Raw genomic sequence first — 23,788 nt, forward strand, 5'->3', positions numbered from 1 at the left:
TGATTGAGCACAGGGCAATATTGAGTGTTTTTGTCAAGTCATTTAATCTCCCTTTGTTTTGCTGCTTCATGTCTGTTTCTAATACTTCCAATTTATTGTAAGACTTCATATGATTCAATTCAAGCAGTTAAAATGGTTTATTTTATCCGGTTATAGTCAATCAAATTCCAGTTTGGTGCCTGTGTTAAGCCTGCATGTTCTCCCTGTGTATCCTGGTGTCCATTCAAACCCAATGTGTGTGTCCTGTGATGAGCAGCAGCCAGGCTCAGGCCAGGGTGGACAGGGTTACCGACTCTGACCAGGATAACAGGAACTACAGTCACAACCAGAGTATACAAAGCTTTGAGCAAACATGTTGGAGGGAGGGATCATAACTGAATGATTTGCATGTAATGAATAATTAACAGTATCTATTGTTACTCAGAGTTCAACACATATGGAAGTAAAAAGAAAAAAAAACTAACCTTTCCTAAAATAACACATGGGCACAAAAATCAAGATGGTGGACGAGATTTTCGATACCTTTATTAAAACCATATTGTGACACAGACCAGAACACTTACAGAGCACACAACAGAAATAAATACCATCATGTGTACAGCGCTCATTGTCAAACAGAATTATTGCAGCTGGCGTTTGATTTATGTCATCCAGAAAGAGAAGAGGGCATGCTATGTCATGAGACAGAGATACCACCGGGAGCTGGGCTCAGTGTGCTGAAGAAGAAAAAAGGAAAATCCACCCCGCAGTGCAGTTCCTCCCAACACCTCAGCGGCTCTGATTTACAGCCAGGCTGCATCTCGATCTGAAACACTCGGCTCCGGCGGAGCTTTGCTCCAGGAGGCTGCTTTAATCAAGGTCCATGTCGGGCTTGCTTTCCGTGGTCTCTGAGGCGGGGTTGCCCGTGCTCTCGCTTGTTCCCTTGCCGGCGCTCTCCTCCTGGGGCTTCTCCTGTCCGTTGACGGGCCCGTTCTGCTCTGCAGGCGTGTCTTCTTTGGGAAGCTCCACCTTGGGCTTGGGCTTGGTCACGATGGGGTTGCAAACGGCGAACAGCTCCTGGAAACGCAGAGAGAGCACAGCTCAAAATAATGGTTTGGTGAAAAAAAACATGCAGTTTGAGTAAAAGTCTGCCGACTGGCTCATTTTACATGCAAACACACACTCACCCTTGTTTTTGCTTGTATGTCTTTGACTTTGATGGAGGGGTCCACTGTGGGGCTCTGCTTGCTCTGCTGGTTCATGGCGCTGTTCATCCAGATCATGGCTTCGTTGGTCAGTTTGTCCACTTTGGTGACGTCTGCCTCGTCTAAATGGTCGTACTGCTCCTCCTGGAGGTCACGGGAAAAAACAGCAAACACCATGTTCACAGCTGGTGCAAACCAATCATGATACAGATAATGAAAATAAAAAAATCCTTCTACCTTCATTTTGTAGGCTTCTACAAATTTCATGTACTGCTGGATTTGTTTCCCCAGGTCCTCGAAGGCTTTGGGTCTCTCCTCGGCCTCTGTGTACCTCTCCTGGATGGGCTGGCCCAGTTTCTGAGGAGCACACAACGCAACTATCAGTTTAAGAAACACATTATAAAAAGACAGAGGAGAAATGCTTGGAGAATTCACCACCTTTAACTCGGCCAGCTTGTCGATGTACTTGTGCTTGGGTTCGTCCTCTCCCTCTTCATACAGCCAGTTCTCAGTATCCTCCAACTTTAAACTCAAAGCATCTCGGTCCTAAAAACCAAACAGATCCAGATCAGATGAACACCAATAATTATGTCAACTACAATTTTATCTCTGTTTTGATGTTTCAGAAGTCGTGGTTTCCTCACAGAGTCGCTGACGAAGTTCTTCAGCATGCCGTGCAGCTTGTCCCTCATGTCGTAGACGTACTCCTCCACGTTGTTCTTGGCGTCGTTCCTCTCCTTCTCCAGTTTGTCCTGCATGATCATCTTGCCCTGAGGAGAACCCAAACGGTGAGCGACCACTCAACACGGCCGCTCGTCTCACGGTCCGACTCTCTGGCGCAGGGCGTCCGTACCTCGTTCTCTACAAACAGGTTGAGCATGTCGTCTGCTAGCTGCCACTGAGGGCTGTTCTCGATCGGGAGGTCCAGCACTTTTGTTTTGACTTTGGGCTTTTTGGCTTGCGGGGGCTGGTCGGACTTCTTCTCGCCTTTGTTCTCCTCTGGAGTGGTCTGAAAATAGCAAAAGAATGCGCGATGACAATTTCAATATGCAAGTTTATAGGATGTGACAAAAAGTGATGAGTAATATTGGGCGAAGAAATGTAGAGAAATGCTTATATTTTTAAACTGAAACTGATAACTCATCACTTACTACTTGAAACGTCACAGCAACGGACACATTTATCATTTACTATAGTGTGGATTGCGTCTGGAGTCATCAAGGCTCTCTAACCCAACCCTCAGGTTAAAGGTCAGAGGTCAGAAGGGTTTTATGGCTCAGATCCAACCACCACACAGCAGGCTGTGGGGGAAGGAGACTTCGACCCTGCAACCTCAGGGAAAGTGAAGGATTCATGGACCGGTGCACGCGAAGCAAAGCTTCATTCAGGGATCTGGATAAAGGTTGAGCGTTCAGTCTCCTGGAGACCAAATCAAGCGGCGGAAACAACAAAGAAAATACAGGAGTTTCCTGAAAACACCCACAGAGGGAGCCAAAGTCATCCTGAAACAGCCAGGAATACATGATGTTCTTTTTCTTATATGGTTTTGGGACTTTTTCTATTCTCAACAAAGATGGCGGAAAAAAAGAAAAAAAAAATGGACAGAACAGAAAGAATTGAGCGATCTGATCAACTTTAATTTAGTATTTGTGCTTCAAATACATGGATGCTCTCCTGTCTACCAGTCAACACTTTACACCAAGGATGACTTCACTGAAAACTCTTAAACTTTACCTCCATCTCTTCGGTCTCCTGTGGCGTCTTCTCTTCTGCCTCTTTCTGAGCTTCTCCCTGAGGCTGCTGCTCCTCCTGATCAGTCTGCATCTTAGCCTGAAGACAGGTTCAAAACAAGCACACCGTTATACACACACACCTGCTCTTCGCAGTGGGAGAAACCGTATCATGAAACCAGCTTTAGCTGAAGTACCTCTCCTTCTTTTTCGGCGGCCTGGTCTATTTCCATGGACTCCTCGGTCTCGTCAGACTTCTGTACTTCAACCAGGGAGGCGCTGGACACGCTGAAGATCCCGTGGATGTTTACCCGGACCTTCACCTTCACTTTTGAGCTCTCCCCCGACGCCTGCGGGACCACCTTCTGGATCATAAACTGACCTATTTAGAAAACGAGGAAAAGGCTTAATTAAACACAATCTGCAGTGTGTCAGGAGTTGGTGTTGTGCACTGAATGTGTGAGTGGCACCACTTCGTAATGCTGAAGTGAGCTTTAACTTCTTACCAATCGTGGGATCAGGATAAGGCAGCTCACTGGGGCAGTTATAGTACGCCTCCAAAGAGAACGGCTCCTTCCGGTAGAAGGTCAGTACTTTGGAGAAAGGTGCGGCGTGGTTTTTAGGGAACACCTCGCAGTCGCTGCAAGAGGAGAACGTGGTTATCACTGTGAGATCTCAGCAGAGAGAAACGGCCAATCTGTGAACACCGAGGATGTCCTGACGAGGCAGTTTGTGCCGATACCAGGAGGATCTTAGAACCACATGACGCATAATCCTGGTTTATTGCTTTGGGAGGTTTTGCTCTCCTCGCTTGCTCTGATTGCCAATTTCAGCTGCTCTGCTGTATAACCAAAATGAGACTGATGCTCATGCATCCCCGCACACTTCGCTCCAGCGTGCAGCGAGGCTCAGCGCCACTGCTGGGGCCGTTTAGGAGAGAAACTATGCGCGCTCATATCTTTTTTGTGGTGCCTGAAGGGTAATGTTAAGACTGCAGGACACAGCTGATCCCAAAAAAACAAACCCTGCACTGTCCAACGCAGACAAACAGGATGGGTGGGTGACCAAAAAAATGAATTCAAGTCCAAGTCAAGATCTGTCCTGACTTTTATTTTGTTGTGTTTTATGTGAACACCGGAGGAATTTTAGCTGCTGGACTGAATGAACGCATTGTGTTGCATTTAGCTCACACTGTGCCGCAAGTGATGTTGCAGAATTATCCTGACAGCTGCTGCGTTTATCTTTTAGCTGGTGAAAAAAAGTCAGTGTGAGAAAATTGGACCCAAAATCCAGAATACTCTAAACTCCTCCAACTAACATCTGGAGCAGGTAAATGCACTACATGTGCGTCTCTAGTGAGATGCGGTGTGTTTCTCTGCAGTTCAAACCGGAAAACATTTGGAACAAAAGGTGTCAGCTGTTTGAAAAGAGGGAGAAAAAAAATCAATTTGATCAATTTAAAGAATTCCAGTCAGGATACTTCTATTCAGCACTGAGGGAAAAAGCTGTTCATTTACCTCACACCATCCTCTACAGATGAATGCCACTTCAGAGAGATGGGATACGAAACAACATCAGTGATTGAAAATTCCCGGACTTTGAAGGCTGGAGACAGAATCGCACACTGTGGAAATGGAAAGATGGCTTTAATTAGAGCTACAGCTGTAACAACAGCAACGACATACATTTTGTTAACGTGTGTAAACACACGGGCAGTGAAACATGTGACAGTGTGACGTACCTGCAGAGCACATCCTCTTGCCACTGCCTCGTCAGCGTTCAGTGTGGTGCTCAACTCCTTCCCGAAGAATTTGCTGATTCGCTCTTTGACGGCCGGGATCCTGGAAGCTCCACCGACTATCTCGACTGAATAGATGTCTTCCTTTTTCAGCTCTACGAAATCACAAAAAAAAAAAAAAAAAAAGCACTTTATTTCACATCACCAAAACTGTTCCCAAAGTAGTTTAACAGGGAACAAATACCAATAAATATAATAGTGTTGTCAAACTTAATTATACTCACTGGAAAGCTCCAACAGACTCTGCAGGGGGGCCTCTACTCTGGCTAGAATATCTGCACACATCTCCTCAAACTGCCCCCTTGTGCAAAAAAAAACATAAACACAACTTTAGCTTTTCGAAGGAAAACGTATTAGAACAGGTAGCACATAAGAATAAAGAACACAACAGCTTATTTTGTGTGTACCTGTTCAGCTTTGCGGAGACATCGATGTCGTTCATGAAGCACTCGATGTTGAGCGGCAGGTCGGAGGAGTTGGCGCTCATCAGCTTCTTGAGCTTCTCGCACTCCTGGTAGAGTCTGACCAGAGCCCTGGGCTTCGACTTCACATCCAGCTTGTACCTCTTGCCAAATTCCTCACAGAAATGCTTCACCAGGAACTCGTCGAAATCCTTTCCTCCCAGCTCTGGGTCGCAGGCAGTGGCGAGGACCTGGAGTGAAGAAGGAGGGCGTTGGGACTCGCAGACACTGAGAGGATGTGTGGGGATGTTCGTTTAGTGACTCACCTTCAGTTTGCCCTTATTAAAGGCACACACTGATGTCTGGTACCCAGAGTGACCCAGATCCACAAACACCACATTCCTGGCCTTCTCCTCGGGAGCAGGGAGATCCTGTTTATAAATCCCATAAGCCAATGCAACTGGAAAAGAAAATCAATCAGTAGTAATTATTGATGATGAGGCGAAAGAGGCCTGAAATCGGAGTGAGTCAAGTGTGCATTTTAAAACAAGTTCATGTGAAACATGCACATCCCTGCCCGAGCCCAGCCCACAACGCTCCGTGTACAGACCTGCAGTCGTCTCGTTCATGAGCCTCAGGCAGTTCAGTCCAGCAATCTGAGCAGCGTCTACCACCGATCTCCTCTCAGCATCGGTGTAGTAGCAAGGAACCTGGGACAGAGGGGGAGGATCACAGCGGGAGTCAGTAAACAGGACAACAGTGGGTCTACGTCTGCTCTTCAACCGGTTCTCTCAAAAGTCTGATTTCTTTAACCTGCACCATCATTTATCAGCATGTGCATACTTCTGAATTATCCTCCAATTCTAACGTGTGTGGATCGACCATTCGCCCATTGTTGGGAAACATGTCAGCTGCATTCAATCCTGACTGTTCATCAATAGATGAGGAGTGGAAATAGAGAATATGCCACAAATCTACAAACTCAGACCTTCCCACTAGGATTTTTGAAAGCTCTCAGTGACAAAACTGACGTAAGGTAACATGTTAACATTTCTGCATCTGAATGAAACGTACCGTTATTTTTTCCCTTTCAAATGATGCTCTCCAGAAAAAGAAAAAAAGAAAAAGTATTGCTTTTTAACAAACAAAGAGCCAGACTTCATTAGCCGAGCTGGATTTGTACAGCAGCAGCTCTGAATGCATCAAAATGAGGTGAACAGATAATATTAAACCATTTACGTCAGTGCTCTCCAACTCCTGTCTATAGTCGCTTCCTGGAGCTTTCACAAACTTGCTTTTAAATTAATATCTTGCCCAATATTTATTCATCTTAAATATTCACCATAACTTTAACATGACACCATTCCTGTCAACTTTAGGTGAGGAATGTTAAAGGTTTTGTTAAATCCTGAAGAATTTCACACTGTGAATCGAACACATTAGCAGTAAAAGTGTAGATTTACCAAGCCTCCTGAAGCCTTCACCAAGGTGCAGCACCCCACCAACACCCAAAACCACACCCCTCAATAATCCGAAGAGGATTCCAAATAGGGAAAAGTCTCACAGAAAAGTGCTGACTTTGTTTCCTTCGTCAACACAGAAAGACTCTTGACTTCCAGCATAAACAATCCTGGTTTACCTGGTAACCACAATGTCACGTTGAAAGAAACGAACAGCTGAAACCTGCAACGAAATGCCTGTGGTTTTGTTTTGTAGAAGAATCAAAGAGCGGCAGAACTTTTTATTAAACTTTATGAATTGTATTATATTTAGTAGTTTTATTATATATATATATATACATTTTTTATAAAGATTTAAAACAAAAAGTTGGTCTCTTCTGCTCATAAAAGTTGCAATCCTGTGGTTAGTTGAGAAAATGGCTACGTTGTACGTTTTATTTTGGAGAACATACACAGACCAGCTCATGCGTTGTGTTCATGTGAACACCACCATGCTGGAAGTGTGTTTTCCCACTTTTACTCTGCTGCACGATGTCCAAAATGCACAGCCAAAATATTATTCATCGCAACTCGTGGAGTTATTGAAACCTGCCAAACGAGCCGTCGAAAGAGGGCGAGCAGCATTGGTGGCAGTGCCTGTGTGGGAGGATCAGAGGCACGTACAGGCCTCAGGTGCTGGACGGACACCGTACTTACAGACACAACACAGTCCGCCACGGGCTTCTTCAGTGCATTCTCCGCCGTCTCCTTCAGCTTGGTCAGCAGCATGGCGGTGACCTGCTCGATGCTGAACACCTTCTCCTCGTCCATGTACATCACCTGCGGCAGCGGTTCAACAGTCACACACGGCTGATCGCTGCAGCAGCAGAAGAGGCCACTAGTACGTCTAGGTGAAGTGTGACGGAGTGATTACAGGCCCATAAAATATAACTAGTTAACCTGGACTGTGGCCAGAATTTAATGTGACTGTTGGATTGAGCGCAGACGTCTTGGTGTAACCGTTATCACGAGTCTAGTTTGTGCTGACATACATCATTTTGCACAACATGAGGCATAGCAAAGTGGCAGAAAGCATTCGTTGACTTTTTTCTGTACAAAAATCAATTTTTTTTAATCCAATCATGAACCGGTTGGCATGAATTCATTAAAATCTTTACTATTGTCCGTAATTTATTTAAAAAGATCTATTTATTTTAATCTGCCAGTGTCTATTAGTAATGTCTATTTCCAGTCACTACTTTCAAACAGTATCCGATCCAATGAGCCTCTATTTACTATTTCCACTGTGGTGAGTCACCGAGAAACTGAACCCGGACAGAGTTTCAAACCATTAATAAGCCTGAGGCTTTGCTCTGCGGCCTCCCCACCGGCACCTGATGACTTTTTCTTATTTTGTGAAACTCGCTCTCAGCTTCACACAAATATTAACAATATAGATGTGTCGAGGATATTGGATCAATTCTCTTCCCAAAAAGAGAGAGGAATTTAATTGTGAAATATATATCTTGTACGTCTGGGTTATGACTAGTGTAATCAACAGAATACTAACATAACCTGGTAACTACGACTGTTTTTCATTCTACTCTTACCTTGATTCCTGTTGTTCCCGTCGGCATCTGTGCGATATCATAGACCAGGCTGTTTTTGAGGCGCTGCACAAACGGATCTGAAAAAGCCCTGCCATGAAACCTCTTGAATCCCTGGACTGTGTTCTTGCAGTTTGTGACGACCTGTTCATTAGAGACAAAAGCAAGCCGTGACTTTATGACTGCAAACAGCTTTTCTGTGTGGGTGCAGCATTTCGATGTGCTCAAGTCAGTGTTGTTTTCCCACCGACTCAAAAGATGCTAAATTGTCATAATAGCAGAACTGAAAAAAACTGAAAAAAATGAGAGTATGTAGTGCAGCACTTTGTGCTGTCATTTTAATGTATAACTAGTCAGTATGAGTTTACATGTAATACAGAGGTGGTGAATGTACTATACACCTAAAAAATTTAAAAAAAACATACATGTTAGGTTAATAAGACAATATAACATGTCTGCTTCTGATGCACTAATCTGATAAAGCAAGTATAGAAAGTGTCTTAAACATTATATTTCAAAATTTTAAGCAAGAATATATGTACGCTTCACAGTCACTGTATACGGTACTTTTGTACAACCTAATGCAATTCAGTCAAACATCTTGGATTCTCTCTGAAAACAGTTAGGTTGAAGATAATCAGAAAGGTTTAGAGTCAACTGGGTGTTCATTTGAGATTCTCTTGGACATACCTGGCTTTTGGCCGCTGCACCGATTGATCGATTCCGGGGTCCGAAAGAAACACATGCTCTAAAATGAAAAGGCAGAAATCAGCTCTAAAATTCACGACTGTTCACAATGGGAGGAGGTTTATTTGGAGTGATTCAGCTATCATTTTCAATGTAATTAAATACGATCAATACATTTTGACGTGCTGACTTTTCGGTGATCGTGCGTCCACGCATCGTGCTGCCTCACATGTCTTTCTTGAAGAGTCGGCGGTGAAAACGAAGTACAATGGTAAAGCCGTTTTGACAGCCGGAGTCCGGCCTCCTCCCATCATGCGCCCATTCACGCCCGCAGTAAAACATCCATCACCTGACCCGGCAGGTCGATTATTCTAATAATGCACCCCGCACCGGCTTCCGCCACACTTCTGTAGTCACACTCCGGTTGACGCATTTCCCTGTGAAAGGCGGTTTGAGGATTCTCCACGGATCCCGGTATTTTAGCTCCAGTTAGCGTTAGCGTTAGCACTCACATGTCGTTTCCTGTTGTGAAATCGGTTAGCATGCTAACACGCTAAAGCGGCATTTTTCAGGTCGCGTGAAGTATCACGAGGCTCACAAATATAAAGTCATTTACAGTTTCCGTCACCGCACATAGCCTAACATAAACAATGCGCCACGGAGTGAACGGCAGTACTCACGGTGTACATCGGTCGCTGTATTCATTGGCGACAGTCTCAATCCCTCCGGCTCTGGCTACCGCTACATAGCAGTTCAGAAAGCCGACGTCAAAACCGACCACGGACATCCTCGGCGGCTTCAGCTAACTGCGCGGAGTGACGGGGAAGAACAGAAAGACGGCTCGGTGCGAAACGGGACAGCGGCGGTGGCGGCGACGGTGGCTTCCAGTCAGCGGACGGTGATCCACCCTTGTTCTTGTTCCATGAAGCTGAGCAGTAGCAACATGCGGTGCGCCGGCTGATGCGCGAGAGAGCGTTCAGGAATTTTCGCCGTCCGACTGCAGAGCCGGCCGCACGGCGCCCCCTGCCGCACAGAGGCGGCACTACAAGCAGCACCGAGGCCTCTCGACTCCTCTTCAGTTTGATCCATCGACATTTTTTGAAACAAGGAGGCTGTGGAGAGTTCTCTTCTGCACATTCGCTGTTTTTGAGCGTGCACTGAAGTTGTTTTTAAAATATTTTGGAGAACAGAGCACTGATCTGTGGTTCAAACTGTCGCTCTATCTCTTCATATAAACCCACAGACATCACAGCACAGCTTCACTTCCGTGACACTATTCTTCTTTCTTTGTAGTTTTGAATTATTAATTGCAGATATTCACAGTTGCTATGTTCAATATCCATAATCTATAACACTTTCTTCAGTTTAAGTTCCCAGTGTGTTGGAGCCAACCACAGCTGATAATTGATGGAGGCAGGTCACAACCCTCAACTGGTCACCACAAGATCACATTCACACGCACAGAAAGTTTAGTCACCAACTATCTCCAGACACTATTTTTTTTTTTTTATGCAAGAAAATCAAAAGTACCCACACATGCACAAGTAGAACATATAAAGTCTGCACAATGAGGCACTTTCAAAGCTGGCATTCTCTTTCCATGACTCAAAACTGCAAACCACTACACCACCAAAGCCACATCTGTTTCTATACACAATATTTTAGTTAAGTTTCTGAAGATGTCAATCCCTCTCATGTTCATCAAAAATCCTGTTTGTTCTGACAACTTATTTTAAAACATGACCCGTGAGATGCCAACGGGTACAGCACTGACTTCCTTTAAAGAAAACTGAAATGATAGAATCACTTGAAAATTTGTGATTCACTTAAAGAAACATTTCAAATTTGATTTATTCTCTGATATTGTCACAGTTTGTTTAAATACTTCATTTTCCTTGGGCCTTTTATAATGTATGCAGTCTGAAATAACAGCAAGAAACAGCAACAATATACTATTATGGCTGGTGTATACAATGTTTACAAGTCACTGTGTGCAGGGAATATGTGCACTTTACCCTTCACGTTATTTAAATGCAGTGAGGTTTCATTACACTGCATCAGGGTGAGGACAATCCTCAATCAGATTCACTGGAGCACAATTTTCACATTGCTACATGTTCAGGGTAAAAACATCCCATGTACTGTTGTGTCCTCAACCTAAATGTTCTCCATGTGCTTGCATCAGTTTTTGACAAAGATTAATTGAGAGCATACTTTTAACTTCTGTTGGTCCAATTGTCTTCATGCTGTTCCTTTTTCATCTCTTTACAGCAAGTCACATAAGCACAGTTTTCTATCATACCTGTGGTTTTCAGTTTGTGGCTGTGGTTTAATTGGTTTTGCTTTTGACTTACTGGTTTGCATTGCTGCTGTCGCTTCACATTAGTCTCTTGGTTATTCTACACCAATAGTGGCATATTTTCAGTCTCTTTGGTATGGCACTGACATTGTTTTCAGAGCCTGTTAACAAAACTGAGGCAAATGAAATCACTGAAGTTTATCTTCAGTTACTGCTTATTAGTGTGCCTCATCCAACCAGTGAAGCCTCAGCTGCTATCTGCAGTCTCACTCTCAATTAAATACATTCAGAAGAAACGTATGTTGGGGAGTGGGGCTTCCTTATCTGTAAAAGGCATCTCTTCATGTCAGTTCAGTGCAAAATGTATTCTATGTCACAATAAATCTGATCCCACAAAGAACAAGGGGCTGAACTAAACCCAAGGCTCATGTCACATAAATATCTTACAACTTTATTGGTTAAACATACAGAGTTGGAATCAACAGTGGGCAGCTTTTAGGAAGGTGGGAGTAGTTTGTTTATTCCTCATTCTCGAAGTCTGCAGGGTTCTTCCTCTTGCTCTGCTGGTGGACACTGTTTCCCCAGGTGTAGGTCACATACATCAGGGTCATTGCTGCAAAAAAGAAGAATCACACAAAAGATTAAGAACATAACATCACACTTGATTAAATGCAACTGTAGGATGTAACTATACATTTTGAAGTAAATACCCCCCAATACAAAAAATGTATGAAATGAATGCTTTATTCTAATTTAATTAAAACTCTTATTTATAATTGGTCAACATAGAGAATAAGAATTCAGGTCAGTCAGAAGTCTAAACCAACAGCCAATTCCTTTTTATATTAATCAATATTGTGAGAAAATGTTAAAAACAAACTGCAAACTGATAAAATGTATGTTCACATTCACTCTGGTCTGTTTGAAGGAGATTTTGACACTTCTGTTCACCACCCACTTTGACTCATCTTTCAAGCCTCCACAGAAGCTCAGGTCAAACCAGGTAACAGCCTTCACTTACACCACTCAACACCCAGACACCGATCAGCTTAGATGGTAGGTGTGGCCATAGCTCGACAGGCATCAGAATACAAGACACTTTGTAATTCCAGAATTTTTTTTTTTGATTAGAAAGTATGTTTGTAAGAGAAGTCACCAAATACATGAAGCCAAATTTTTTTCCAAACTCTGTGTATAAGCTAAACAGAGTAAAAATGTAAAAACTTACGAGGGGCAACTTTGAAGAAAGATGCCGTGAACCTTCTCCAAACGTTGGGGATTCCCTTGGAGAAGTAGTTTGGAAAAGCCCTCTGCTCAAAGGGGGACAGGCTGTATGTGATTATGTGCCTGACCTTGGCCAAGTTTCCAAAGTGGCGACCCATCTTTCCCAGAGAGGTGATCTTTGAAGACAAGACAGAATAATGCAGTCACATTAATCTACTTCCATGATTAAATTTATTTGAAACTTAGTTGATCAAAATGCCAGAAGGAATCTAATGACACCGTTCTCACTCTCAGCCATAACATCATGAAAACTAATTTTTCTGTTTTTTACTATTTTTTTCTCCAGAGAATAGGCTTTACCTTAATAATATGACCGACAGTCATTTGAGAAATACTCAGACGAAACAGGACAAGCAGATACAAAAGTTCTAATAATGGGGAGTCCAGTGTGTTCTCGTAGATATTAAACGACAATCTCCGGGTTTAATCATTTACTACCAGAGAATGTCTTACATTGACCATGTAGCACTAAGTCAGCTAACTAGTGTCCGTGTTGTAACACGTTCACCCGCTGACATCCGTCTAATAACACCCGACACACTATTAATCACGTTGATTTTCAGCGAAAAATCCAGGAATTGTGTCAGATTATATTAACCGAGAAAAAGATTGAACCAGAACACGAAGAACTAACATGGCTTTGGCGGCGCTACGTGTTAGCTTCTACAGCTAACTGCTAAAGCACAAACATACCTAAAATTTCTCTTTAACTGGCACTCTGACGTGGTAGCTCAACGGAAGACACTCGAATAGTCTCTGTTACATCGTAAAAGCAGACACGTGACTTTGAATTCGATTATAATAAACACAAAAAAGGGTCTAGAAAAATGACATTGAGACTCACCGCTCTGATGTTCTGTTCGGTTTCCTCGCGATGCACTTCCGGTGTCCTCTTTACTCTCTGCTGCCTTCACCGGCTTCACTGCCACCTGGCGGCCTGGAGGCCTAACAGTTTTACAACTGTTAATCATATCAGGGATACCGACTTATTTAAACATGCAATAAAAGAACACTGAAAAACGAATATTAAAAATAATTTGGGGAGAAAATATTTCACAACATTGCAAGTATCATTTTGATCCCAATCAAAAATTGAATCAGCTTATAAGTGAGAGATTCATCCTTTTGAGCCTGTTTAAAATATTACTCACTGCAAGTAAGTGTGACAAACAATTATATTGTAATCACATCACAGCTCGTATGAGGTGACTCACGCAGCGGTTTGCATTCTTGCCTCGCTGAGATTTTCATGGGTCAAATACCAGCTGGGCCTTTATGTGTGGGCTTTGCATGTTTTCCATGTGTGTAGGTTTCCTCCAGGTACACAGATTCCTCCACAGTCCAGAAACATGCGGTGACTATAAACTGGACAGAGATGTGAATGTCTGTAGTTGTCTCTATGTTTGCCCAGTGACGGTGTTGTGATCAGTCCAGAGTGTATGCTGCCCTCATCCACAGGGATACCTTCTAGCCAAAAGAAACCTCTGCAGAATCAGACATCTTCCAGTTGCGTGGTGTAGTGGATTACGAGGGTGTACCCAAAAAAAACCGGAATTTGATTATAACTTTTTATTTATGACATTTCAAAATAAAACACCACCGTCGCCTTCAAAATAATCCCCATCTGCATTAATGCAGCGCTCCAGCCGTGTCTCCCACTTCACGAATGCGTCGTCAGACCCGCGCGTAAAAGTGCCATTTGTTGCCGGCTGCGATTTTTCTGTCACCTCCTCCACATCTGCAAACCGCTGTCCCTTCAGCTCTTTCTTCAACTTGGGGAACAAGAAAAAGTCACCCGAGGCTTCATCTGGCGAATCAGGCGGTTGGGAGAGGAGATTCATCTCATTCTTCGCCAGAAACTGCGTGACGCGCAGCACCGTGTCCGCTGGCGCACTGTGGTGGTGGATCAACCGGGCTCTACTCCGCCACTCCGCGGGCCGCTTCCTCCTCACATCCTTACGGAGCCGTCTGAGGACTTCCATGTAGTAGTCCTGATTTTCAGTCTGACCTGGAGGGACAGACTCGCTGTGGACGATACCCTGGACAGCGAAGAAGCAGCTCAGCATTGTTTTCACGGCTGAGCGCACCTGACGCGCGGACATCTGGCCCTTTTTAAACCACCCGAACCACTCATGGACCTGATTCTTCCCCAGAGCATCATCCTTGTAGGCTTGCTGCAACAAGGTGAGTGTTTCTGCTGCTGTTTTTTCCCAGCAAAAAGCAGAATTTAATGTTTACGCGCTGCTCTGGCGGCTTCCCAGTCAATGTCGCCATTTTGGAAAAAATCGCAGACTGCCTCTGCACTCTGTTGCTATAAATAGCTCCCGACAGGCTTCAGTGTAACTCTCGGAGCTCAAATTTCTCACAGATGTGCATGAGGCTTACCTGCAGCACATGTGACGGCCAGAAGTCGGAACTCATTATTATTATTGTTTTCTGACCAAATTCCGTTTTTTTTTGGGTACCCCCTCGTACATTGCATTCTGACCTTGGAGCAGGAAGCGTCCCAATTCGAGTCTGGGCTAGAAAATGTTTGGGTGGAGTTTGCATATTGTTTCTGTGCATGCATTCTCTGGGTATTAGAAACACGCATTTGAGGTTAATCAGTGTGTGTACACTGCCTGTAAATGTGTCTTTGTCTGGGTTTGCCCAGTGACTGAATGATGGCCTGTCGAGAGCACTCTGCTTTTACTCATTACCTGCAACTGACTCCTGCCACCCACGACCCAAACAGAAAAGATGATGGTCATGCATTGATTTGTTACCAGAGTGTTGCATTTTTACAGGGGTGTCCAGGTTTTTCTTGAACTGTCTTCTCATACATCATTAGGTGCATAACAATGCAATCAGACTACACCATCGCTGAGCAAATCCTTCAAAAACAAACCCTATATTCAGTATATGAAAGAGAGATAACCGCCTCATGGTTATGGTCTTATGTGGTGCCCCTAAGCTGCTGCAACATCTGCAGTTCCCCCACTGTAGAAAAGACTGTCTGATCCAAAAAAATATTTCTCAAAACTATCTCAACTTGACCATCAAACTGAAACTAATACGTTATTTCTTTCACAGACCACAGTGTATGGATGACTCAGACAGAACGCAAACACAAATACTTCTGCATGCTATTTTTATTTTACAAATTCCAGGAAATATTTACATCTACGCTGAGCACAGACACACAGTGAATTCATTGCTTTGCATAAATAGATTTTAAATGCATTTAGCCACTTTTAACTCGTACAAATATTTAAGCATGCAGTCAGCCGGCAGGTATGACGTCACTTGTTGAGTAGAAGCAATAAATACACACTGAAACCTTGACAGTTTTCATTCTGGACATTATGAAGACCGCTGCCATCTGGGCAGCAGCCTGTAATCCCCATAAAACGATAGAACGATGTAAAAGGTTTGATAAGAATTTGTGATTGCTCCTTCTTATTTTTGTGTCCAGAACAGGGCTCCTTAAAAGTTGACAGTTGTGTTAAATCAAAGAATAATGACAGACAACCCACCCAAAATAAATTAACAAAAAGGGATCAAACTTAAAAAGAAATAAATCATACATAACATTTTTTTATTCAAGTGTGTTAGCTTTGCTACCACATTGCAAACAGTAAGTTGAACAACAGCCTGCGTATGCAACTGTTTTTGAGCCCTAACAAAAAGAAATGCCGCACTTCTACGTTATGATAAAATAGTAAACACACCTGCTCCAGATCAAACTTTCATGCACTTTTACTCATTCGTGGAACCACTGAGCCTGGTCAGAACATTTCATACGTGGAAATAGTCCACATGTGATGATTGATGAAGAAAAGTTAGCCTGTAAACATGACCAAAAAACAAACAAACAAACAAAAAAAAAACCTGTTTGAAGTTAACTTATCGGCATGTACACCTGGTGGCGATCATGTCCTCGAACTCCTTGTACACGTAGGAGCCATCCTCTTCAAAGATCATGACACTGAGAGGACTGTAGTGGGAGGGAACGCACGAAGGCCTGGGAACAGAGGAGTCCAGCTTCTCGTAGATGATGTTTTGCACCATGGTGTGGACGGGCGAACCGTAAATGAAGCCCATGGTCCTCGGACAGATGCCTCTGCAGTACCTGGGGTTGTACTTTGGTGGAAAAACAATCCAGTGATCCAGTTTGAGTTGACTGAATCGCACTCTGAAATCATACAACGCGCAATCACTCGTTGGGAATTCAGAGCTTGAAAGGAGGTCGGGCAGGTGGACGTCCAGGCTTTTATCACCTTGTTTGGACTTTGTAGACTCCCTCTTCCATCTCTTCCTCCGCCTCTGGTCTGGTTTAAAGACCTTCTGTTTGTGGAATACGGTATATGCGGCAGACGACCTTTGACCTGCTTCGGGACTGTCCGGGGGGGCAGCTTTGCCGGTGTCGTTGAGATAGAGAAGCAGAGGGGGGGACTCCAGCGTGAACTCCAATGGGCCTGTGCGCCTGTTGCCTGCGGCTCCGTGTTCCTCCGGGCAGGTGATGATGACAAACAGGTGAATGTTCTTCCTCTGAAGCTCCAAGAGAGGCTGAAGAAACAAGGTGACGTCAACCTCTACCCAGTTCCTCTGGCTCCTCCCGTCTGCACTGGCTGTGAAGTTCACTACGTGGTGGACTCCCGGACTCGGCAGGCACTGGTGCGTCTGCTCCTGCTCCTTAATACTCAGGTAACACACAGAGTTCACAGGTGCTGAATGATCAAGGTGAAAACTGTACAACAGGGCCGACTTCAGAAGCTGCTCTTTTCTTCTTACTTGATCAAGGCTGTAGGACAAATCCTGCATAAATCTTTCTGGAGGTAAATACAGGAAGACAAGGCACATCATTATAGATACCATTCTCATTGAACCAAAAAAAAAAAAAAAAACATTACAAATGTCTACATCAGGGTGTCAAACACATTTTAGTTCAGGGGCCACATATAAGTTAGTTTTACTTCGAGGGGACAAACTAGTAAAATATGGCTAGAATATTTCAATTTAAATATTCTTTGCTGCAGAATACATGACAAAAATATCTATATTTTCACAAAACTCAAGAATTACTACCGAAAATTAGTGGAATTTCAACAAAAAGTCAATTATAAGAGGTGCAAAATACAGTGAAATAGCAAAAAAAAAAAAAAAAAACTGTTGCATGATGCATGTTTTCACACAGCATGGTTTATAAGCTAATGCTGATTTGCTTGAAATGATCTCAGTATCATGTTGTCTGCTACTCTTCACAGAGTTGTTTGAAAAAATATTCTTTCCTGTTTTTTTTAACAAATTGCTCAGTGGTATAGCAGGCCAGAAGTTGTGAACAATAAGAATGTGCTTATCACAAATAATACATTAATGTTACTGATTACTCCCTAACAGCTGGTCTATCATGATGAAGGAATCTGTGATGTTTTCCTCCACTGGAGCTCAGCTATATGACATGAACATTTATTAGGATGTGAATTAAATAGATCCTGATAATGCATCAATGAACTGGGTGGTGAAATTTTGGAAAATCCGTGATCCTTCATAATAGATGAAGTAGGTTTTGATGTTTTGTCAGGTGAATTTGTCCAATTCTGTCAAAACTTGTCTACTTCCTGTTTACAGCTGACAGTTGGACATCACTAGGGGAATTTAGAAGTTTTGCCTCTTTGGAATAACTCACCAAATAACAATTCCGGCCATTTGATTATTAGGAAAAACACAGATATCGTGCATCCCACGGGTGTCTGAGTCACTTCCTCACCTCTCTTATTTTTCGCCAGACATTTCTCTTGCGGCTTGATCAGCCGGACGGTGTTGTAGCTCCTACTTCCGTCCACGCTCCTCTGCGCCCTGGAGGACTTCTTGTAAACCTCGGTCAGATACTCCATGTACCTGTGCTCGGGCTTCATGTCCTTCTGGGGCCCCGGGCTCCACCTGGACCCCCCGTGCTCCGACAGGGCTCTGAGCAGCGGGGAGAAGATGCTGTCGTACGGGTGGGAGATGTCGCCCAGGCGGCGCAGCAGGGCGCCGGAGGCGGCCGGGGAGGACCGGACCGGACCCGGGGAGTCGGTGGTGATCAGCAGCAGGAGCACGAGAGAGCGAAAACAGTGGAGGACACCTGGCACGAGCGTTTGTTTTCCCATTATAATCAGCGAGATCGGGTCAAAGCCTGTGAGGAGAGAGTCTCTGCTGAGAGCTGCAGGTCTACAGGACCGTGCACGTGCACGTGCCGCGGCTGATCAACACGCAGGTGTGTTCAATCAGCCCCGTCACTCATATTCAGGCTGTCACTGTGGAGGAGCTCACCTGCAGGGCAGCTGCTGGGCCACTGTCACACAGACCCACCGCCTCAAACAGGAAGGCCTCGTCATACAATGCGCTTATCAAGCAAGAAAAACATCAATATTTACAATATTAGAAATGTTAAGTAGGAACAATTTTATGAATTGAAATCTATTCAGTGTTTAATGTAACTATCTAACCATGTATTGTGTGACAGGATCACTTAATGTTGTTATTTTCTAAGCAGGAATACGTTTGGAAGTTACCCAATACTGTGTCCTGTCTTGTGAAGCCAGCTCTGTCAGCATTGTTTTTCCAGTTATTGTCCTGTGGAAAAAGGAAGTCAAGGAAGGAGAAGGGAAAAAGAGAACTTTTGGGATTACTGCTGTTGATCAGAAGGCCCTCCTGCCAAATAAGCCATCCCATTTCATTTCACTCTTGGTAACTTCTCCAAAATAAGGTCAAGAATTTTACTGTCATCATGCCTAACCTTTTTGGAGAGATTTCACATTTACTTTCAAGTGATTGTTCTCCATTTGTCAATCAGCTTTGCCAGGCTGCACAGTGATAGATCTGCTCAATGCGTTAGAAAGATGCCATTTTTCACTAAGAATAAATTACATTTGAAAACAATTTCCCAGATTTTCTGGAAGTTATAGATTGATTTGAAAAAAAAAATCTAGTCATTTGTTGTTCATATAATGAAATCTTTTTGAATATTACTATTTACTGAAATCATGAATCTGTCATTAATCATTAATCATCAATCAAAAAAATGACATAAAGATATGAAGACATTACTACAGCATACTCTGCTGGCCTGGCATGTGAACTACAGCTAAAAGAGACCTACCAGCACCCTCAGCTGTTGACTTCATGACAATCTTAAGCTGCTTGATTCAGTAGGAATGTCACATGACCTTATAGAGGCGAACATTAACAGTTACAGCTTTGCTGTTTTGCTGGGAATCTTTCTTAGTGTCATCGGTGCAGCGATGGAAAGAGTGTTGTCATTTCCTGACGAAGCTTTGATAAGTGATCTTTGTTTTCAGATCAGCGAGGCTAAAAGCTTTGGTTGCAGTGGCTTCGTCATGCAGCATTTTAGTAGAGTGGTGGTCAGAGCAGCCAGACAGCAGAATGCTGTTGGTGATAGTGGGCAGCACTTTGTGTGCTGCGGAGAGTCACTGTAACCTCCAGGGATCATGAGCTGAGCTGTAGATGGAAGTCAAAGCTGTGCCCCAGTTAACAGCTTGCCCTGTTGCAAACTGTAGACGTGTAGATTGAATGCTTGCATGGGGTCCTCGGGTCATTCACTGCCCTGGCTGCCTCAGAGCCAAATTGGTGTTTAGAGTTTTTATGTGAATCACTGGACACGGGAAGGGTTTCTGCAGGAAATTTCTCTGTTTTAATAATTTGTCTCTTCTGAAAAAATGAAGGCTCAAGTTCATCCAACGTGTCGAGCAGATGCAAGCTGCTTCTTTCATAAATAAGAAGACAAAGGACATTGTTCTGGCAGTGTTTTGCTCATGGCTGTATTGTCTGAGCCCCAACTCGTTTCATGTCGTCACAGATTGTTTGTCCACCGGGTCAGTTTAGTATAACAATAGTGTATTCGTGTTGAACCAAAGGATGCAGCATTGATGCATTCCCAATCTGGGAAAAGTTAATCCATTCATAATTATAATAGCAAAAAAAAAGTGCTTTAATAATTTGTTATCTTTGGTTTAAGCTGTTGCAATGTAGAATTAATTTGTTGAACAGGGATTAAATGAACATTTACCTCCAAAAAGTTTCTGTGGCATTACATCAACGTCTTACTTCCATCCCAGGAAATGGGGCCCATGTTGTAACAGGGGACTTTTGTCAAGTATTTACTACTTCAACTTTACAACAAAATGTACAAAGGAAGCGTTCCACCTCAACCCATTGCCTCCCTGCTTAGCGATTCCCAACAACATCCTCCCTGCATGAACTGTATGTTTTCTTCAGATGAGGTTTGGATGAATTCATTTAATTTTGATGAAAATATCAATTGCTGTAAAGAAAAGCGGGATGAAGACAACACCACAAAGAAAAAAAAAAGTTCCACTCAAGAGTTGAAGTTCCAGTTGAAACCCACTTTAATGTTTTCCAGGTATCAGAGGGGACTTTTACACATTTATTATTACACATTCAATACATAATAACAATTAAAACATGGAACTTAAGGACAGAAGAATAGTGATAAAGAGAAAATCTAAATACCTTCTGCTCCATTTTGTAATACAACCAGAGAATAATTACCTTAGTTTTATTATCAAAGTTACCAATTTGCTCATTCTTAGTCAGAAAGCTTGTGAAAAGAGGATTTTCAGATTTCTGAGCTTAAGAACTGATGGACTGAGAAAAGCTTTTCCTATGTCAGATATGTCAATGTGATATAAGTAGGCACTTTGTACTCACTTTTGAGACAATAAGAAGGACAGAAAAACATGAAGGGGATGTTTCACAACTGCCTTCAAGTTCCAACTCAAAAATCCCCCACACAAAAGGTTATGACAAAAACATTTCTGTAAAAAAGAAGCTTTTTGGAATGTGAAACAATCAGTGCTTTCCTTTCCCAAACCGCTCTTTACTGCTAACAGTGCTATTATAGGGCATAGTTGTTAGTGAAATAAAAAAAAAAAAGGTGCAAAATAACATGGAATGTAAGTTCATCAGAAAAGATGTGTGAATTTTAAATATAGTTGATATCTAACAGTGATACACTGTATGCATGTCAGCTACTGTGTAGGTCAGTGATGTTAGTAATCTGATGGAATGACTTTATATTTATAACCTATTAACAGGATCACATTGTGCAGTTTCATATCCCCTCTCACCAGTCATGAGCAAACTTCGCCTTGTGCTTCTTCCCGACGTGAGGCTGGAACAGTTTGCTGATGGTGTTGAAGCTCTTGGCCTGCTCTCTGTGATCCTCCCCCTCCCTCTGCTGCACCCCTCCCATCAGCGCTCTGACCTCAGCCGACCCCCCCGTCCCCAGGTAGTGCAGGGCCTTCTTCCCATCGTGGTCCCTCTCGTTCACGCTGGCTCTGTAGCTTCTCACCAGCAGCACCATGACTGCGGTGCGCCCGTGTATGGCCGCGATGTGCAGGGGTGTGTATCCCCCGTGGGCCTTGCTGTTGACGTCCACGTGGACGCCCCTTCTCCGGGAAACCTCCATGAGTTTGTGAATCATCTCGCCGTTGCCGTCCTTGGCGGCCCAGTGCAGGGCCGTGAAGCCGGACATGAAGTCTTTCCTCTGGGCCAGCCGAGGGTCCCGCAGCAGCAGGGCGTGGATCTGACCCCACCGCCCGGCCGCACACTTCACCAGCCACTCGTGAGCCAGGGGCTCCAGAGGCACCGACTCACAGTCCTTGGCATCGTGCGCGTGCACGTGCGTGTGCTTGGAGCTCTTGGCGTGGGGCCTCACCTGGGGGATAGTTTTGGGTTGTGTGTCCACTCTCGGTCTGGTCTTCCAACTTTGGGACTCCCTTAATGCCCCCTTTGAGCAGGCTGGTGGGTTGGATGGTGGAGGAGCTCTGCCCGCCTGTTTGTCCGGGGTTTTACGCAGATTGGGCCCCTGGTGAGGGTCTCTCGGGGAGATCTGCCCCTGGTGGGGGTGGGTCTGCCCCTGGCGGGGGTCTCTCGGGGGGGTCCGGCCCTGGTGGGGGTCTCTCGGGGGGGATTTCACCGCCACGACGGCGAACACAGCCCGGGACTCCCCGGCTCTGCTCGCCCGGTCCCCGCTGATGTTCAGCACTTTCACCGTGGTCTCGTCCGCGGCGCGTGCGTTTTTTGACGACGTCCTCCTCTTCTGCGTGCTCTCCGCGCGCGCGCAGCAGCAGCTGCCGCCTGTCTGCGAGGCGCCGCACAGGTTGTTGTTCTCCGCGTCCGAGCACATCGCCGCCCCGGCGGACTCGGGTCTTCGCGGCGACGCGCACGAAAAACTGGAGTCCTGACTCGAGAAGCTGTCGCCCGCCCGCAGCGTCTCGTGCGCAACATCCCGAACGAAGTCCTGGTACCGTTTCTTCACCACCACGAACTTCACCTCGTCGACCTGTCGGACCACGGCCACGCTGTTCACCAGCGCCTTGAAGAGCTCCCTGTTGCGCTGCCTCTCCGCGGGGTCGCTGCCGCCGATCAGGCTCCTGAAGTGGTTCAGCAGCTCCGAGTTCCTCGCCTTCCCTCCCCGCTCCAGCAGGAAGCTCAGGACCGACTCCTGCGTTAGAGGCATGCTGCCCCGGCGCGAGAGGACGCGGCAGACCTTTGTCTGAGGAGAGGAGACTGGGATAATCCCAGTTCGACCCCCACATCCCCCCCCCTCCACCCTCCACCCCCCTCCAACCTGCTGCTTCCGGTGTCCTCTGCATTGTTATTATATCTGAAAACATTCAGTTGTCTGAGAGACAGCAACATTTTTCTTTTGCAGAAATGGCTGGCAGTGCAAAATAAAGGAATAAATATTAATGATCACATTTAATATCTTTATTTAAATACCGCTTGAGTCTATTTTACATGTCTGTTCTCAAAGCAGACAGAACCAAAGAGAGCTGGATAAATTTGCATCTTTAAGATCACTTCATCTCTCATGAGATGATTTCTTTAGTTTCATAAACACAGTGCTCTTAATACCAGTTACAATTGATCAGTGGCACAAGCATGAACCCGTACAATCATGTTTCTAGAACATCTTGGTAATTTGAGCAAATAACAGATTCATTGTTCAAATCGCCCCAAATCGCTTTACAAAGACATTTTTTTCTGGAGTTTATTCTTTCAGTTATCTTTTGAGGTCCAAAAAGCATTTAGTAAATTTAACAAACCCCCTAAATAAACTGATCAAATTATAAAATGCATAAATTCTGATAATCAAAAGCACTAATGCACAAATTGCAACAAATATTTATGTTAAGAAGAAATAATTAAATAAAAGAATGTGTATAAAATAGAACTAGTTGACTTTATCCAGTGCTGGAGTCACTTGAAAATTCAAATTAAACTTTGTGGGGGCCACACAGTGATGTTTGGCTCGCTAGCCTCACAGCAAAAATATCCAGTTTCCTCTCAC

General features: G+C 44.2%; 4 protein-coding genes across 4 annotated transcripts; all 4 read right to left on the reverse strand.

The window, feature by feature from the left end:
• Window positions 1-505: 505 nt before the first annotated feature.
• On the reverse strand, window positions 506-9,823 carry hspa4b (heat shock protein 4b). The gene is made up of 19 exons (XM_030107265.1): window positions 9,527-9,823; window positions 8,850-8,907; window positions 8,163-8,303; window positions 7,270-7,392; window positions 5,724-5,823; window positions 5,440-5,573; window positions 5,120-5,364; window positions 4,937-5,013; window positions 4,656-4,807; window positions 4,432-4,538; window positions 3,421-3,554; window positions 3,112-3,296; window positions 2,919-3,014; window positions 2,038-2,193; window positions 1,829-1,954; window positions 1,623-1,730; window positions 1,422-1,541; window positions 1,167-1,328; window positions 506-1,056 (listed from the first exon to the last, which is right to left on the reverse strand). The coding sequence occupies exons 1-19, from the start codon at window positions 9,631-9,633 to the stop codon at window positions 850-852; spliced, it is 2,538 nt and encodes an 845-aa protein (XP_029963125.1). The 5' UTR covers window positions 9,634-9,823; the 3' UTR covers window positions 506-849.
• Window positions 9,824-11,570: 1,747 nt separating this feature from the next.
• On the reverse strand, window positions 11,571-13,331 carry uqcrq (ubiquinol-cytochrome c reductase, complex III subunit VII). The gene is made up of 3 exons (XM_030108552.1): window positions 13,274-13,331; window positions 12,374-12,545; window positions 11,571-11,758 (listed from the first exon to the last, which is right to left on the reverse strand). The coding sequence occupies exons 2-3, from the start codon at window positions 12,525-12,527 to the stop codon at window positions 11,664-11,666; spliced, it is 249 nt and encodes an 82-aa protein (XP_029964412.1). The 5' UTR covers window positions 12,528-12,545; window positions 13,274-13,331; the 3' UTR covers window positions 11,571-11,663.
• A 2,345-nt stretch (window positions 13,332-15,676) lies between these two features.
• Window positions 15,677-18,560, reverse strand: gdf9 (growth differentiation factor 9). The gene is made up of 2 exons (XM_030109992.1): window positions 18,179-18,560; window positions 15,677-17,240 (listed from the first exon to the last, which is right to left on the reverse strand). Exons 1-2 carry the CDS (start codon window positions 18,558-18,560, stop codon window positions 16,315-16,317), a joined length of 1,308 nt encoding a protein of 435 aa, XP_029965852.1. The 3' UTR covers window positions 15,677-16,314.
• A 2,394-nt stretch (window positions 18,561-20,954) lies between these two features.
• Window positions 20,955-22,968, reverse strand: sowahab (sosondowah ankyrin repeat domain family member Ab). Its single transcript, XM_030108626.1, has one exon. It carries the CDS (start codon window positions 22,952-22,954, stop codon window positions 21,557-21,559), a length of 1,398 nt encoding a protein of 465 aa, XP_029964486.1. The 5' UTR covers window positions 22,955-22,968; the 3' UTR covers window positions 20,955-21,556.
• Between the last annotated feature and the right edge of the window lie 820 nt (window positions 22,969-23,788).

Source organism: Salarias fasciatus, chromosome 2, assembly GCF_902148845.1.
Source record: "Salarias fasciatus chromosome 2, fSalaFa1.1, whole genome shotgun sequence".
Classification (NCBI taxonomy): domain Eukaryota; kingdom Metazoa; phylum Chordata; class Actinopteri; order Blenniiformes; family Blenniidae; genus Salarias; species Salarias fasciatus.

What these genes read in the sequence shown, in the direction of transcription:
- hspa4b (XM_030107265.1), bottom strand. Translation starts at nt 9,633, where the DNA reads ATGTCCGTGGTCGGTTTTGACGTCGGCTTTCTGAACTGCTATGTAGCG. An exon ending in TAGAAGCCTACAAAATGAAG is followed by an intron (nt 1,329 to 1,421) that starts GTAGAAGGATTT and finishes CGTGACCTCCAG; the next exon opens with GAGGAGCAGTACGACCATTT. An exon ending in ACATACAAGCAAAAACAAGG is followed by an intron (nt 1,057 to 1,166) that starts GTGAGTGTGTGT and finishes CTGCGTTTCCAG; the next exon opens with GAGCTGTTCGCCGTTTGCAA.
- sowahab (XM_030108626.1), bottom strand. Translation starts at nt 22,954, where the DNA reads ATGCCTCTAACGCAGGAGTCGGTCCTGAGCTTCCTGCTGGAGCGGGGA.
- uqcrq (XM_030108552.1), bottom strand. Translation starts at nt 12,527, where the DNA reads ATGGGTCGCCACTTTGGAAACTTGGCCAAGGTCAGGCACATAATCACA. An exon ending in TTTCTTCAAAGTTGCCCCTC is followed by an intron (nt 11,759 to 12,373) that starts GTAAGTTTTTAC and finishes TCTTTTTTGCAG; the next exon opens with CAATGACCCTGATGTATGTG.
- gdf9 (XM_030109992.1), bottom strand. Translation starts at nt 18,560, where the DNA reads ATGGGAAAACAAACGCTCGTGCCAGGTGTCCTCCACTGTTTTCGCTCT. An exon ending in TCTGGCGAAAAATAAGAGAG is followed by an intron (nt 17,241 to 18,178) that starts GTGAGGAAGTGA and finishes ATTTACCTCCAG; the next exon opens with AAAGATTTATGCAGGATTTG.